This window comes from Protopterus annectens, chromosome 17.part0 (assembly GCF_019279795.1).
Source record: "Protopterus annectens isolate FY-2018-M chromosome 17.part0, PAN1.0, whole genome shotgun sequence".
In the NCBI taxonomy this organism is placed as follows: Eukaryota; Metazoa; Chordata; order Ceratodontiformes; family Protopteridae; genus Protopterus; species Protopterus annectens.
This window is the reverse complement of record NC_056751.1, coordinates 618,889,333-618,906,650: the sequence shown is the minus strand read 5'-3', so window position 1 is coordinate 618,906,650 and position 17,318 is coordinate 618,889,333. Positions and strand designations below refer to the sequence as shown.

Here is a 17,318-nt window from a genome sequence, read left to right as displayed (position 1 = left end):
AATCTGTATTTCCTTTTGTTTATATAGAAGGTTTCTCCTATCTCCTTGTGTTTACACATTTTACAACATCCACAAATGGTCATTCCTACAGTTTTACAAAATGACAAATTCTTATTCCTTTCTACTAATCTTTTGAGATTAGCTCCTTTTCTGAATATTATATTGGGTAACTTGGCATAATCCATAGCAAAGGTCTTATCAAGTGTGATAAATCCCCAATTTTTATTAAAGATAAACCAAATTGTCTCACTATTATTGTTGAATGTAGTAATAAAACTCATTCTAAAATCTTTGCAAGTTCTGATCGTGTGTGGGTGTTCGAAAAGGAGAGAGTCATTTATAGATAGTTCTCCGATGTTACAATCATGGCTGATGCTTTCTGATGATAAGTTTTTATTACTCATATGTGGGTGTTCAAGAAGGGGAGAATCATTTCTAGTTAGTTCGCTGATGTTACAATCATGGCTAATGCTATCTGATAAAAAGTTTTTATTCAATAGTAGTTCTACCTGACCTGTATTTCAAAGATTGAATCAAATCCTCAGGGTATCCTCATTGCTGGAACATATTACTTAAATGGATACATTCAGCACTAAAATCCATGTCTAAAGAGACCATCCTAGCTGCCCTAATAAGTTGACCTTTCACAATAGATCGTTTTTGGTGGAAAGGGTGGCAGCTTGAAAAATGAAGGAATGAGTTGGAAAATGTCTCCTTTCTATATATTTTAGACACGTACCTGTTATTCATTTTATCCCTCCGTAATTTACAATCCAAATAATCAATCTCACTTGTGCTGAAGTTAGATGTAAACTTCAAAAATTATCTAGTAGAGTTTAAGTAGTTGACAAAAACCTATACTTGTAATTGGTTTCCCTTAAAGATGACAAAAATATCATCCAAAAAGCGTGTGTAGAACAATAGGCTCACCCTGTGTTCGGTGTTGTTAAAGATATGTGTCTTCTCCCAGTATGCCATAACCAAATTGGCAAAACTGGCAACACAGGGTGAGCCCATGGCAACCCCTCGCTTTTGTAGATAAAATTTGTCATTGAATAAAAAAAAGTTGTTTGTTAAAATGATATCCAATAAAATTTCCACAGTGTGTATCTCCTGTGTAGGAGCGTTCTTGAACTTTAACATAAGGCTTACCCATTCAATGCCTTCTGATTGCGGAATTGATGTATACAGATCTTTGACATCTATGGTCAAAACATTCAACTCTGAATCAAATCTAAAACTGTTAATTTTGTCCAAGAATGACCAGGAGTGTTTGCAAATCTGTGGTTCTGACAACAGGTATTTTTTTTTAAATTGTGTCGACTACTTTAGCAGAAGGGTAGGTAATGGACCCTCTCCCATCAATGAGGGGTCTCATAGGTGGATCCCTTAGATCTTTGTGGACCTTGTGGATGCCGAAAAGCACAGGAATCTTGGGCCATGGAAGTGCGATGAAATTGAAGGGGTCGATATCAATCATTGATTCAATAAACAAATCATTAAAATAATTCTTAATACGGCTATATGCTGTATTAACTTCATTTAGTGAGGCTTCAGCATAAGCATCACTAAGTAACAAGGAGTAAATCCTCCTATTGTAATCAATTATATCAAAAATAGCTACCCCTCCACCCTTATCTGGTTTTAACGCCCTAACAGAAGATTTCCTCAACAGTTGTAACATTTGTTTTTCATGTGTCGTCATATTAGAGTTCTTATTAGAACTAACGTTTGTTAAATAGTGTCTAAAATCAAGTTCACACACTTGTTCAAATGTTCTTAGTGTTGGGTGTAAGGGTGGGTTAAAGGTGCTTGACACCCTTAGCCTCTGGTTGTTATTAATAACTGTCTTCCCGAACAATACCTCAAGGTTCAATTTTCTCACAAATAACTTCAGGTCGAAGATTAGTTCAACTACATTTGGAGGTTTACTTGGAACAAAGGTATTACCCTTTGATAGTAAGTTAACCAACTCAGGATCAGTTCTCGAAGAAGAATAATTAAAGGTCTTAAAGTCTCCTGTAGAGTTCTCAGTTATGTTTAAAGTTGAACATTCATCTTCGTTTATTTCCTGAATCTGTTGTTTCATTTGGTCCTTTGATTTTTCTGGTTGTGGTTCAAGTTCTTTTTCGGGATCGCACCTGTCTGATAACCATCCTGAAAATTTTGGTTCATTATGTTGTATCGCCCATTGTTGCCATTATGTTGACTCACATGTTTATTAGTATTCTGGTTCTGATTACAGATCCGTTCACTCTGTCTCACTGGGCGATCACTTGACACAATGTCTGCAGGGTCTGCATTACCCATATTATTGGAAAAAGTGTTTCCTCCAGTCGATTGCATTTGAATTGTGTTAGATAAAGCAAATGCTACTTGAGCAAGAGATGGTTTTAGATATGCATTACTGTTGTTATATGCATTTCTATCTCTTTGAATTTTCTTGACTTTGTTTTAAGTCTGTCCAGTAATTGGTCAATGCTAAAAAAGCATCTTTCATAGTCATATTTATACCTTGAAAAATCTAAATGCATAATAATATCATTATTCAAGGCTGAAACCTCTTTAGTAAGGATATCAATACAAACCTTATAATGTTTAGTCATCAGTTACATAAGGTCAAAGCCTTGTTTATCGAATAATGAAATAAGTTCAAGGTGAAAAAGTGAATCAGCTATGAGGCCCATGGGGTATTGATGATGTCTTAACCCCTTCGGGACTATGTGTTGTTCTAGACAAGTATCAAAGTAAGAAACTTCAAGCTGAAGTTTTTTTAACTTCAGAGGTTTAATATCCAATAACTTTACTTTGTCACTAAGTGCCTGTGGGCTCACCTGTTGGTTATTAATAGAAGAACTAGCCAGTCGCGCCTGGTTAGGACCATTATTAAATGCCAAGTTGGTGGTGTTCATGATCCATTCGCTAAACACTGGAGCCCCAATAAGCTCTGTTCTGTAAAATAGCCCATTGTTCTCACCATCCGAATGTTGTGAAGCAGTGGCTGTTACTGAAGGTGGTGTTCATTGTGCTGCTGGAATTGAATCACCGTCAGATATTACAAACACTGGACTGCTTACTGGATTAGACAAATTAACTGCTGGACTCGAGTTGGAAATGCTAGGTTCAGCCCGCTGTTGTCTTGGACATAATGAGGCATTCGAGTTTGACTTCACATTATTGGTTCCATTGAAAGTAGTGTTGTGGCTGTTCTGAAAAGGACGCTGCTGAGACAAAGAGGAATCCACTTTATCAAGCCTGTTAGAAAAAGTATCCATATGCTGGTTCATCACTTGGAGAAGAGCTGTAAGGTTCCCCAGCTCTGACTGTAATTGCTGTGATGTAAAAAGATTTGGACTTGCCAGACTGTTGGTAACCCCAGATGCCATTGAACAACATAAAACAAACTAGGAATAATGAAACTCAACAATAAACCAATAAAAACAAGGGTCCCAACAGAACTTGCAGAGGACAAAATACTGTTTAATGAAGCGCTTTTCGTTGCCAGTAATACGGCAACTTCTTCAGATTACATAAAAACAAACTCTTAACCAATTTAAGTAAAAAATAAAAAAATCATGTGACCAATAATCAGCTGAGCTATTTCGTGGTTACAAGTCATGAATATTAAGTAGTTAAATAATTCAAAACAAACTTCTATCGCTACGCAAATTGCAGCGGTCTAGATCCACACATTCTCCCAATCACCAGCGTAAAAATAACTTCATACAAACCCTCAAGATAAACAATAATATAAAAAATAAAAAATAACTTTTTTAAAAAAATAATAGTTATCCTGCGGCAAAGACAGTAGAAAGACACACTTGTCATGTGGTGGTTTTATATACCGCTGTTTGATTACGTCCCCTTCCATGGGCTATGTGGCATGAAAGTGAATCATTCACTATAAAGTTCTCTCTAATATTTAAGTCAGTCCAGTTATAAATCTACAACCAACAATACTTCAAGTGCTTGACTTATAACTTTTTAAATATTAAACTTGTCATTGCATTGTAAAGTACTGGCCCTACCAAAATTATCCTGCAACCGGCTGTCTAAGCTGTCTAATTTGTTTATGGCATACTGGGAGAAGACACATATCTTTAACAACAACGAACACAGGGTGAGCCTATTGTTCCACACACTCTTTTTGGATGATATTTGTGTCATCTTTAAGGGAAACCAATTACAAGCACAGGTTTTTGTCAACTACTTAAACTCTACTACAGAATTTTTGAAGTTTACATCTAACTTCAGCACAAGTGAGATAGATTATTTGGATTGTAAATTACAGAAGGATACAAGGAATAACAGGTACGTGTCTAAAATATATAGAAAGGAGACATTTTCCAACTCATTCCTTCATTTTTCAAGCTGCCACCCTTTCCACCAAAAATGATCTATTGTGAAAGGTCAACTTATTAGGGCAGCTAGGATGGTCTCTTTAGACACAGATTTTAGTGACGAATGTATCAATTTAAGTAATATGTTCCAGCAAAAAGAATACCCTGAGGATTTGATTCAATCTTTGATTATGGAAGTCACCCATAAAAGAAATACAGGTCAGATAGAACCACTATTGAATAAAAGCTTTTTATCAGATAGCATTAGCCATGATTGTAACACCCACACACAATCAGAACTTGCAAAGATTTTAGAATGAGTTTTATTACTACATTCAACAATAATAGTGAGACAATTTGGTTTATCCTTTATAAAAATTTTGAATTTATCACACATGATAAGACCTTTGCTATGGATTATGCCCAGTAACCCAATATAGTTTTCAGAAAAGGAGCTAATCTCAAAAGGTTAGTAGAAAGGAATAAGAATTTGTCATTTTGTAAAACTGTAGGAATGATGATTTGTGGGTGTTGTAAAATGTGTAAACACATGGAGACAGGAGAAACCTTCAATATAAACAAAAGGAAATACAGATTGAGAGAAAAATTTCACTGTAATTCTAAATTTGTAGTTTACTTGACTAAGTGTAAACTGTGCCCAGCATTTTATGTTGGAAAAACTGAATGTAGACTACGTGATAGAGTCTACGAACACACTTATGCCATTCAGAGACAGAAGGTAGAAAGTCCTTTAGCAAGACATATCATGGATAATGAGAATCATATTTTTGGTTTTAAAGCAATAGACCGAGTTATGATAAATATTAGGGGAGGTCCAGTGAATTGGCTGCTGGAAGAATGTGAGTTAGCTTTGCAGATTAGACTCAATGCCTTTTCAACTCCAGGCTTGAATGAGTCATGTAACATTTTCTGCCTTTTAAAACATAAAAGTTTAGCTAGATAGAAATTGGTGAATGCTTACTGTTTTTGAGGGGTTGAATAATTTACAAGACAATTGACATGTGTAGTACTAAAAGCCTTACGACAATCAGGTATGTGTAAATGCTTGAAAACATCGGTTTAGACAGCTGGTTGCAGGGTAATTTTGGTAGGGCCAGTGCTTTACAGTGCAATGACAAGTTTAATATTTAAAAAATTATAGGTCAAGCACTTGAAGTATTGTTGGTTGTAGATTTATAATTGGACTGACTTCAATATTAGAGAGAACTTTATAGTGAATGATTCACTTTCATGCCATATAGCCCATGGAAGGGGACGTAATCAAACAGCGGCATATAAAACCACCGCATGACAAGTGTATCTTTCTACTGTCTTTGCCGCAGGATAACTATTATCTTTTAAAAAAAGTTATTTTTTATTTTTTATTTTTTATATTTATGTTTATCTTGAGGGTTTGTATGAAGTTATTTTTACGCTGGTGATTGGGAGAATGTGTGGATCTAGACCGTTGCAATTTGCGTAGCGATTGAAGTTTGTTTTGAATGATTTAACTACTGAATATTCAGGACTTGTAACCACGAAATAGCTCAGCTGATTATTGGTCACATGATTTCTTATTTTTTACTTAAATTGGTTAAGAGTTTGTTTTTATGTAATCTGAAGAAGATGCCGTATTACCGGCAACGAAAAGCGCTTCATTAAACAGTATTTTGTCCTCTGCAAGTTCTGCTGGGACCCTTGTTTTTATTGGTTTATTGTTGAGTTTCATTATTCCTAGTTTGTTTTACATTGTTCAATGGTGTCTGGGGTTACCAACAGTCTGGCGAGTCCGAATCTTTTTACATCACAGCAATTACAGCCAGAGCTGGGGAACCTTACAGCTCTTCTCCAAGTGATGAACCAGCATATGGATACTTTTTCTAACAGGCTTGATAAAGTGGATTCCTCTTTGTCTCAGCAGCATCCTTTTCAGAACAGCCACAACACTACTTTCAATGGAACCAATAATGTGAAGTCAAACTCGAATGCCTCATTATATCCAAGACAACAGCGGGCCAAACCTAGCATTTCCAACTCGAGTCCAGCAGTTAATTTGCCTAATCCAGCAACCAGTCCAGTGTTTCTAATATCTGACGGTGATTCAATTCCAGCAGCACAACGAACACCACCTTCAGAAATAGCCACTGCTTCACAACATTTGGATGGTGAGAACAATGGGCTATTTTACAGAACAGAGCTTATTGGGGCTCCAGTGTTTAGCAAATGGATCATGAACACCACCAACCTGGCATTTAATGATGGTTCTAACCAGGAGCGACTGGCTAGTTCTTCTAATAATTACCAACAGGTGAGCCCGCAGGCACTTACTGACAAACTAAAGTTATTGGATATTAAACTTTTAGGTTCATAGGTTCATACTAGGCTATCTGCCCTAGGGCATTTATAAGCCTAGCCAGAGTGTGTTTGGCTTTCGCCACCCATTTTAAATTAATTTTGCTATGCCCTTTTTCAAGGTTAGTATACTGTGTCTCTGTCTAACAGTGACAGAGAAGTGATACCCAGGGTAAACCTACGATCTCCCATCCACTCATCAAGATTCCTCTTGAAGAGAGTCAATGAGGGACTCTGCCTAACCGGGACTTGGAATTTATTCCAGAGTGAAGGGAGACTCTGGGTTATGAATCTGTCCCTCCAGCATGTCCTATTTATTTCAGTGCTGAGGTTCAAGTCTCTCGAGCTCGTAGCTCGATGGGATTTGGATTTTCTGAGGTGCAGCATGTCCATTAATTCCGGATTGGACATGGCTTTATACGTCAGGCACAGATCGCCTCTGAGCAGGCGGTAAGCCACTGAGTAGAGCTGGAGTTTCTTTAACCGAGCAGCATATGGCATCTGTTTGATCCCTTTCATCCTCTTGGTGAGGTACTTTTGGGGTCTTTCCAGTTGCTGCAGGTGTCTGGTAAGGTACATCCCAAAAGGGGCATTGTAGTCAATTATGGGCCTGATGAGGGATGAGTAAAGAGGCACGATGATCTCCCCTGATCTAGATGTGAATCCCTTCATGATTAGGTGGGCTATATAAAATGTTTTTCTAACCACTTTGGCCACGTGGATGTCAAATGAGAGATTGCTATCAACTTGGGTCCCCAGGTCCCTAATTACTTCTTCTGTACTTAATGGATTGCCACCTATGTGGTAATTTGTGGGCACTTTGTTTTTGCCAAAGGGGATGACTATACACTTTTTGGCATTTAGCTTGAGGCCATGGCTCTGGTACCAGTTGTCTGTTTCTATGAGGCCCTTTTGGAGGATGCTTGTGTCGGCTGGAGAGTCGATTATAGCACCCAGTTTGCAGTCATCTGCGAACTTGGTCAGCCACAGTCCTTCCATGTTGGCCTGTACCTCCCAGAAATATATACCAAACAAGAGAGGTCCCAGGACTGAGCCTTGTGGGATGCCACTTGTAACTATTTTGGAGTGTGACATGGCTCCAGCAATTCTAACCATGTGGTTCTGTCCTTGAGCCAGTTTGCAACCCATCTAGTGACACAGGGGTTTATATTTAAGCTGGTGAGCATATCTGTAATGCCTGAGTGGGGTATTGTATCGAAGGCTTTTGTGAGGTCCAGGTAGGCTGTGTGAACTACCTTACCTTCGTCAATGGCCTTGGTGACTGTTTCAAAGAAATCGACCAGGTTTAAGAGGCAGGATCTGCCCTTAACAAAACTGAACTGGGTAGGATCCAGTGTCTGTAGGTCCCCAATATCTTTATTTATGAGGTCCATGATGATCCTTTCCATAGCTTTGCAGACCAAGCTAGTCAGACTTATGGGGCGATAGTTTCCAGGATCCATTGAGGCACCACCTTTGTGGAGAGGGACCACTGTTGCTGTTACGCCACTCTTTGGGTACATATCCTGTAGTAAGGCTGAGATTGAAAAGTAGTTTTATGTTTCAGTTTAGCTCTTCTTGGAGTTCATGTAGGATGCAGCCGGGGACACCGTCTGGTCCCATTGATGCTGTGTTTTTTGCTTTGGAGAGGGCGGCTCTTACCTGAGCATCTGAGATGTCAGGGGGGCAGCACTCTGCTGGAATCGATATTTGCCCTTTTGGTGGGGAGGGGGGAGAGAAGTTTGCGCTAAACCTGTCAGTTAGGATGTTGGCAATGTCTGTGGATTTGATCTATTTTTTGTCATTTTGGACTAATTCTGAGCATATTTGGGAATTCCCACCCAGGTTCCTAACATAACTAAAGAAAGCCTTGTGATTATCCTTAGTGTCCTGTGCAAGTTTTCTCTCGAAGCTGGTCTTAGACGATTTTATGAGTGCCTGTAGTTTTTGCTAATACTGATCAGAGATGCCTTCCCTTTTTGGGATTTTGCTCTATCATGTAGTAGCTTCCTCCTTCTATTGTATAGTTTGTTTATGGCTGGGGTCCACCAGACAGGACGTCAGCCTTTGGAGGATTGGGTCTTGGTTTTATTTGGGATTGCATGATCCATGCATTCCTGAAGGTGTTCATAGAATGCGTTCATAAAGGATTCTGCGGTCTGGGCCATATTTTCCACAGGCTCGGGGGCTTTGAAGGATTCCACCTTGGTTTTGAGGAGTGTGAAATTTGCTTTAGAAAAGTTTTTAACTGTGGTTTTCTGGGCAGGGGGTGGGGTCGGGATGTGAATATCCAGTGAGATTAGTTTATGGTCTGATCTTACCAGTGAGGGATACACTTCTGGTCTGGAGCATAGAGTCCCCATGTTGGTGATGATCAGGTCCAGTATGTTTTCCCCTCTTGTGGGAGTGGTAACAAGTTGTTCCATAGCATTTGAGTTTATAAATTCTAGGAACCTTTGGGCTAGGGTGTTGGAGCTGGAGTAATGCTCCCAGTCTATGTTTGGGTAGTTGAAGTCGCCCAAAATAATGGTGATTGGAGAGACGTTCATATTTTCCAGTGTTCTCAGGAAGGCCGAGTGGGGTTCCTGGGTTTGGGAGGGTGGTCTGTAGCAGGCTATAAACTGGAAGGCAGTTTTACCCACTGTTAGTTGCACATGGATAGTCTCTGGTGCTTCGTGCTGTGCTACCAACCTGGAGGTGTGGGTATTTTTGACGAATATTTATAATCCCCCACCTTTTGGGGTTCGGTCCAAGTTTTGGGGCCGAAAAGCATGGTATGAGGTATAACCTGGTAGTGCTGGGGTGCTCTCGGGAGCCTTGAACCAGGTTTCTGTTACTGCACAGATATCAATGTTCTCCATGCTAAGGAGAGTTTCGAGTGTGTGCATCTTGAGGTTTAGACTTCTGGCTTTGAGTAGCATTACTCTTAGTTTCTTTTCCCTTGTGATACCTATGGAGGTGGGTTTGTTTTTTGAGCCTTGCCTAAAAAAGGCATTATGGGGGAAGCAAGAGCCTTTGCCAATATCCAAAAGCCCAGGGGTGACAGGTGGAAGCCGTCCCTAGCGAAGCATCATGGCTTGGCAAACATGTCATCCCAGGCTGACAAGCATTGGATCCCCTTTGAATGACACCAATACTTAAGCCAGTTGTTGAAATTGATCATCTTGTCTTCATATTGTGGCATCATTCTTGGTGAGGGTAAGATGCTACTCAAGGTCAGGGTCATACCGGCCTGGGCTACATGCTCAGAGAGCTCCTCTATGTCTCTTTTTATGTAGTTCAGGGAGGTACGTCTCAGGTCATTCACACCAGCATGGACGATGACCGAGTCATATTTGTACTTGCCTTGGAGTGACCTGAGTGCTTGTGTTATGTGGCAGATCCTAGTGCCCGACAGGCAGCTCACCATGACCTTCTCCTTGTTCAGCCTGGTGAGCGAGACATCAGTGTGCCTGACAATAGAGTCACCTATTACAAGTGTATCAGATGTGTTGTTTAGCCTTAAGGGCTGTGACTGTTCAGCACACTGGCTTTGTGAGCTATGTGTTGCACGTGTTTTGTTTTGGGGTAGCAGTTGCTTGGGTGTCTGCTTTGGATGTCTCTGCTGCTTAGGCAGATTTTTATTTAGAGCCTCCGAGTATGTTTTTGTGTGTTTATGTGTTTGGTTTGCTGTCGTGGTAGGTCTATGTGAGACTGGAATCGTAGTGAGTGTGGTTTCCTTCTCCTCCTGACTGGTTACACCAGTACTGAGTTGAGAGCTTAGCCTCCAGTTTGGCTATATGGTTGCATCTCTCACATGTGTTGGAATTTGTTGGGAGGAGGAGAGGGTTGTCTGTGTACATGAGGCAGTTGTAACATAGCCTCAAGATTCCCAGATTCACCAGCTGGACCGGAGAGGAGATTGACAACTGACCTTTGGACATGCTAGAATAGTATTGGGAATTCTTTTATAATTGAAAAAAAGGGCCAATGGGGAACAAGGTACTCAAGGGGAGTTTGTGAGGGTGTAGTGCTTTTCATTTTTTAGTGCTGACTTATATAATTGCTTTAGTAAGCAAGTGCCAGGTAACTTAAATGCAATGTGCTACAGGTAACTTAAATGCAAAAATGACAAACAGTAACTTTCTTTCAAGTGAAACAAGGAAATAAGTACAGTAAGCAATGCAGATATCACTAGGGATCCACAGAAGCGCTGAAAAGCCGCGTTTTAGGTGGAATTAGCGTTTAAGGGAAATAACAAGCAAACAAACAACAAGCATACAAACAAAGCTAGATTCAGCAGGCCTGGATCTAGTCTATGCTACAGCAAACAAGGTGTACCAATTTCAGTAAGAAATAGTTCAAATATGCAGGCACTATAAGCCTTTAACTAGAAATTCCCAGCTCAGAAGGGCAGAGTCCAGCCTCTCCTCCCACAAGAGTGCAGACCACGAACCTTCTTAATGTAAAATAACTGGCCTGAAGCCCAAGTGCTTAAACCAGAACTAATACACTTTTAGAATAACAGACAGTGAGCCCTCAATCAGCAGTTCCCAACTTAGAAGGATGTAAGCTACCTGTCCTGCCACCACAGTGCAGGCCACAAACCTTCCTAATGTAAAACAACTGGTCTGAAGCCCAAGTGCTTAATCCAAAAGACTTAGAATGATAGCTACACTTTAATCAAGTTACTACCAAGCAGTAATAAATACAACTGGATACTTTAAAGAATGCCTGGATTAGTACTCAAGTTATACAAACAAAGCTAGATTCAGCAGGCCAGGAACTAGTCTATGCTACAGCAAACAAGGTGTACCAATTTCAGTAAGAAGCAGTTTAAATATGCAGGCACTATAAGCCTTTAACCAGAAATTCCCAGCTCAGAAGGGCAGAGTCCAGCCTCTCCTTCCACAAGAGTGCAGACCACAAACCCTCTTAATGTAAAATAACTGGCCTGAAGCCCAAGTGCTTAAACCAGAATTAATACACTTTTAGAATAACAGACACTGAGCCCTCAATCAGCAGTTCCCAGCTTAGAAGGATGTAAGCTACCTGTTCTGCCACAACAGTGCAGACCACAAACCTTCTTAATGTAAAACAACTGGCTAGAAGCCCATGTGCTTAAACTAAAAGGCTTAGAATGAGTTACACCAAGCAGTAATAAATACAATTGAGTACTATTAAGATGACGCAAAAGCAAAATAAAGTAGGAAGAAACACAAATACAATAAAAGCAGATAATTTCAAAACTACAACTAAACAACCAGAAATCAATTAACATCATTTGCACTTATCTCCCACCAGGTAACAATCAAAATAACTTAGAAGACCTACTAAGTTGTCTTTCCCTAAATTACCCACAAGAAACCTTACTACTAGGAGACGTTAACACTGACTGGAACTTATTGCAATACCAATCCATCCTCTCTGATAAATTTGCATGGTTTTACACAACTCATTAATTCTGGAACTAGAATCAACAAATCTAATAACAAAGAAAGTATCCTGGACTGGATACTTATAAATCGTCCACAGGATAATTATATAATAGGAACCCTACCTGATGACCTTAGCGACAACTCTCTAATATACATAATTAGACATAAAACAAATGTTAATACTCCCCCCCCCCCAGTTAGAACTGCACACAGTAAAAAACACTTTGACCAGGAACTGTTCCTAAATGAACTTAAACACTGTAACTGGGAACCTCTCAAGTCCCTTCCCATAAATGAAGCAGTATCCTATTTCAATAATACCTTCATTACAATCCTTGACCATCATACCCCTATGCGTAACATCAGAGTGAAAAATAAACCAGCAGTATGGCTCACAAGCCAGACTAAAAAAACGTATCCTATCCAGGAATAAATCCTGGGCAAAATGGCGCACCTCGAAACACATAACTGATCATCAACATTTCAGGCAACAAAGAAACATAACTAAAAAGCTATCCTACAGGACAAAAAGAACTTCTACATCCAACTACAAAAATCATCCCTTCAACAACCTCAGAAGTTCTGGACTTCTATTAACAGGCTCCTATCCCCAGGTAAAGTAGACACACCACATCCTCTTGGCTCCAACTCTAATGACCCTACACAAACAGCAAATGCTTTTATTACTTTCTTTACTTCAACTGTACAAAATTTAGCTAATCAACAAAATCCAGATACTGCCAACTTGCCCGCTACCAACCCCACACCCCCTCCATTCCACCTAGAACCAATACCCACCTCCTATATCTCTTCCTTACTTCAAAAACTTAAACCTTCTACCCCCTCAGCTGACAATTTACCAGGGGAATACCTCCAACTAGGTGCCACAGCTATTGCCTACCCCATCTCTATACTTATTAATAGAACAATTAAAGAAAGTACTATTCCATCTATCTGGAAAATCTCACACATTATTCCTGTTCACAAAGGAGGTAATTCTGCTGATTACTCAAACTACCGTCCCATAGCTCTACTATCTCCACTGGCCAAAATTATGGAAAAATGTATCCATAAACAATTAATTTCCCATCTTATCCACCATAATCTCTTATCCAACTGTCAGCATGGCTTTCGTTCTTTCCACAGTACTACCACTGCCCTTCTTTCTTTTACCAACTGTAACAATAAAAACCGCAACAATAATTCCCTGTCGTCAGCACTCTTTGTAGACCTTTCTAAGGCCTTCGACATGGTTAACCATAAACTTCTACTTCACCTTCTAAAGTCCCTATCTCTTGATAATTCTGCCCTGAACTGGTTTACATCCTACCTGGATAACCGAAAACAAGCTGCACTCTGGCAGAATAATCTTTCTGAACTCCTTCCTACATCCCTAGGAGTCCCACAGGGCTCTATCTTAGGTCCACTACTATTCTTCATTTTTATCAATGATCTTCATCTCTCTGTTCCCTTCTCCACCTGCATTCAATATGCTGATGACTCCACAATCATTTGTTCAGCATCTTCCCAAACTGAACTTCTTTCTCTCACACAAAAATCATTCACCACTATAGAAAAATGGTTCTTAAACCATTGTCTTCTCCTCAACCCAAAAAAAAAAAATTATTACACCCTCATACTCATCTCCCCCTCTTCAGTTTACCTTGAAATCTAATAATGGTACCATTATATCTCCTGAGACTACCACCAAACTCCTCGGTATCACAATAGATAACCAACTAAAATTCAACACTCACATACACACTACAATACAATCTACCAACAAAAAACTAGGATCCCTGTACAGAATCAAACAATTTCTTACACCACTAGCCAGAACTACAATTGCAAGAACTCCTTTAATCTCTACCCTATTATATGCCTCCCCCATTTATACCAACTTGTCTCAAAACAATCTTAAGAAACTAGCTAGATCATATAATAACATTGCCAGGTTTGCCACTAACTCACCATATAGGACTCATCACTGTCAGAACCTTAAACAACTCGGTTGGCTAGAGTTACCTCACCTTTTACAATTCAACCAACTTATTATTGCCCATAAAGTCCTTCATCAACCCAATAACACCCCAATTCTCTCCACACTCATAACACCATATTCTAACTTTAAAAAGTTACGCTCTACTAATAAAATGCAGATGCAAACATCTTTATCTTATAACTCTGCAGGAGACTCTCTTTCTAACTTTGTTGGGAAAAATATGGAACCACTTACCAACTGACCTTACAGCTATTACATCTCTCCCTCTATTCAAATCTAACCTTAAACATTTCCTCTCCAACCACTGGTTATGCTCTTGTAATAACCCTGACTAATCTCTTATCTCTTGCTTTTCCTAAGTACTACCCTTTTTCCTTCAAAATTTCTTATTTAAACTTATCTCTTAGAACTGCTTTACTCACTGACCTTTTTACTCTTTAGCTTCTCAACCTAACCCACCTACCTAACTATCCTTTCAAGTGTTGTCTTATCCTGAAGATGTCTCTACTATCCTTTATTTCCCTACCTTTTCTCTAGTATTTTCCTACTTATCATTTGAATATAATTAAGTGCTACTATGCTATGTACCAGTCTTATTTTTCCTAATGCATTGTGATACATTATTGTACTGTTGATCTAACTAACTTGTGATATTAAATGTTTTGTGTACTTGGAGCTTTTCTCCTTGGGCCTCCACTGAAAAAGGACATGTATCCAGTTGGGCTAGCCCAGTCAACAAATGTAAATAAATAATAAATAAATATTTTTTTTTTTTTTTTTTTTTTGAGTGAGCAAATGAGATGGGCCCAGGAGTTACAGGACAGAAACAAGTGCAAATGCAGGCCTTCAAATCAGAAAGTTGAGAGAGATGGAAGACCAAATGGCCAATAACTACAAATTCTGGGCCAGAACCACTCCTTATGTGGTAGACAGGTTACCTAATGCTTACCACTCCCACTGATAAGCTAGAAGGCTTCCCTCCAACACAGAAAGGCTTGGGGGGCTCAGAAGCTTACAAACAGTTCTGGATACAGCAAATCTGTATCTGGAACACAAATTACAGGAAAGGTAGGAAACAGGCTTACAATTTTTTTTTTTTTTTCAGAAAAGTAGCAAAAACAGTAGTAAAAACAATTCACATGCAGTGCAAGCTGGCACACTTGAGTATGTAGCAATATTAGTCCACACACAGTTTGAAAAAATGTAATTAAATTAAAAAGGATTAAAAGCAAGTGCAGAAAGGGTTTATTAAGTAGAATGCGTAAAGAGATGGGACTGGGGAGTGTCCTAGATCAAATCTACAGTGGGGCGGGCACTGCAAAAGCCACCAAATTTAAACTATAACCAAGAACAGGAAGGGGGGGGTGGGGAAGACAGTTTCAACAGAGATGTGAGGAATCACAGTGCAAATTATAAAACCAGAAAAATATATACTGATCTCTGCATATTTGCAGAACAGTAAGACAACAGATATCTAAGCAACAATTTAGCTCTATAATACAGAAATACTACAGCTTGAAGTTCTTTACTTTGATACTTGTCTAGAACAACACATAGTCCCGAAGGGGTTAAGACATCATCAATACCCCACGGGCCTCAAAGCTGATTTACTGTTTCACCTTGAACTTACTTCGTTATTCGATCAACAAGGCTTTGACCTTATGAAACTGATGACTAAACATTATAAGGTTTGTATTGATATCCTTACTAAAGAGGTTTCAGCCTTGAATAATGATATTATTATGCATTTAGATTTTTCAAGGTATAAATATGACTATGAAAGATGCTTTTTTAGCATTGACCAATTACTGGACAGACTTAAACAAAACAAAGTCAAGAAAATTCAAAAAGATAGAAATGCATATAACAACAGTAATGCATATCCAAAACCGTCTTTTGCTCAAGTAGCATTTGCTTTATCTAACACAATTGAAATGCAATCGACTGGAGGAAACACTTTTTCCAATAATATGGATAATGTAGACCCTGCAGACATTGCGCCAAGTGAAATCCCAGTGAGATGGAGCGAACGGATCCATAATCAGAACCAGAATACTAATACACATGTGAGTCAACATAATGGCAACAATGGGTGATACAACAGAATGAACCAAAATTTTCAGGATGGTTATCAGACAGGTGTGATCCCGAAAAAGAACTTGAACCACAACCAGAAAAATCAAAGGATCAAACAAAACAACAGATTCAGGAAATAGACGAAGATGAATGTCCAACTTTAAACATAATTGAGAACTCTACAGGAGACTTTAAGATCTTTAATTATTCTCCTACGAGAATTGATCCTGAGTTGGTTAACTTACTATCAAAGGGTAATACCGTTGTTCCAAGTAAACCTCCAAATGTAGTTGAACTAATCTTTGACCTGAAGTTATTTGTGAGAAAATTGAACCTTGAGGTATTGTTCGGGAAGACAGTTATTAATAACAACCAGAGGCTAAGGGTGTCAATCACCTTTAACCCACCCTTACACCCAACACTAAGAACATTTGAACAAGTGTGTGAACTTGATTTTAGACACTGTCTAACAAAAGTTAGTTCTAAAAAGAACTCTAATATGTCTACATATGAAAAACAAATGTTACAACTGTTGAAATCTTCTGTTAGGGTGTTAAAACCAGATAAGGGTGGAGGGGTAGCTATTTTTGATATAATTGGTTACAATAGGAGGATTTACTCCTTGTTACTTAGTGACACTTATGCTTAAACCTCACTAAATGAAATTAATACAGCATATAGCCGTATTAAGAATTATTTTAATGATTTGTTTATTGAATCAATGATTGATATCGACACCTTCAATTTCATCACACTTCCGTGGCCCAAGATTCCTGTGCTTTTCGGCATCACCAAGGTCCACAAAGATCTAAGGGATCCACCTATGGGACCCCTCATTGATTGGAGAGGGTCTATTACCTACCCTTGTGCTAAAGTAGTCAACACAATTTAAAAAAAAATACCTGTTGTCAGAACCACAGATTTGCAAAGACTCCTGGTCGTTTTTGGACAAAATTAACAGTTTTAGATTTGATTCAGAGTTTAATTTTTTGACCATAGATGTCAAAGATCTGTATACATCAATTCTGCAATCAGAAGGCATTGAATGGGTAAGCCTTATGTTAAAGTCCAAGAACGCTCCTACACAGGAGATACACACTGTGGAAATTTTATTGGATATCATTTTAACAA

At 38.9% G+C, this 17,318-nt stretch overlaps 1 protein-coding gene across 1 annotated transcript in view; it reads right to left on the bottom strand.

The window, feature by feature from the left end:
* LOC122791478 overlaps positions 1-17,318 on the bottom strand; it is a 366,144-nt gene that overhangs the window by 156,629 nt on the left and 192,197 nt on the right. Inside the window, exon 6 of the mRNA XM_044059220.1 lies at positions 3,047-3,404. Within this exon, the coding sequence (XP_043915155.1) occupies positions 3,047-3,404 (358 nt within the window). The remainder of the gene's footprint in view (positions 1-3,046; positions 3,405-17,318) is intronic.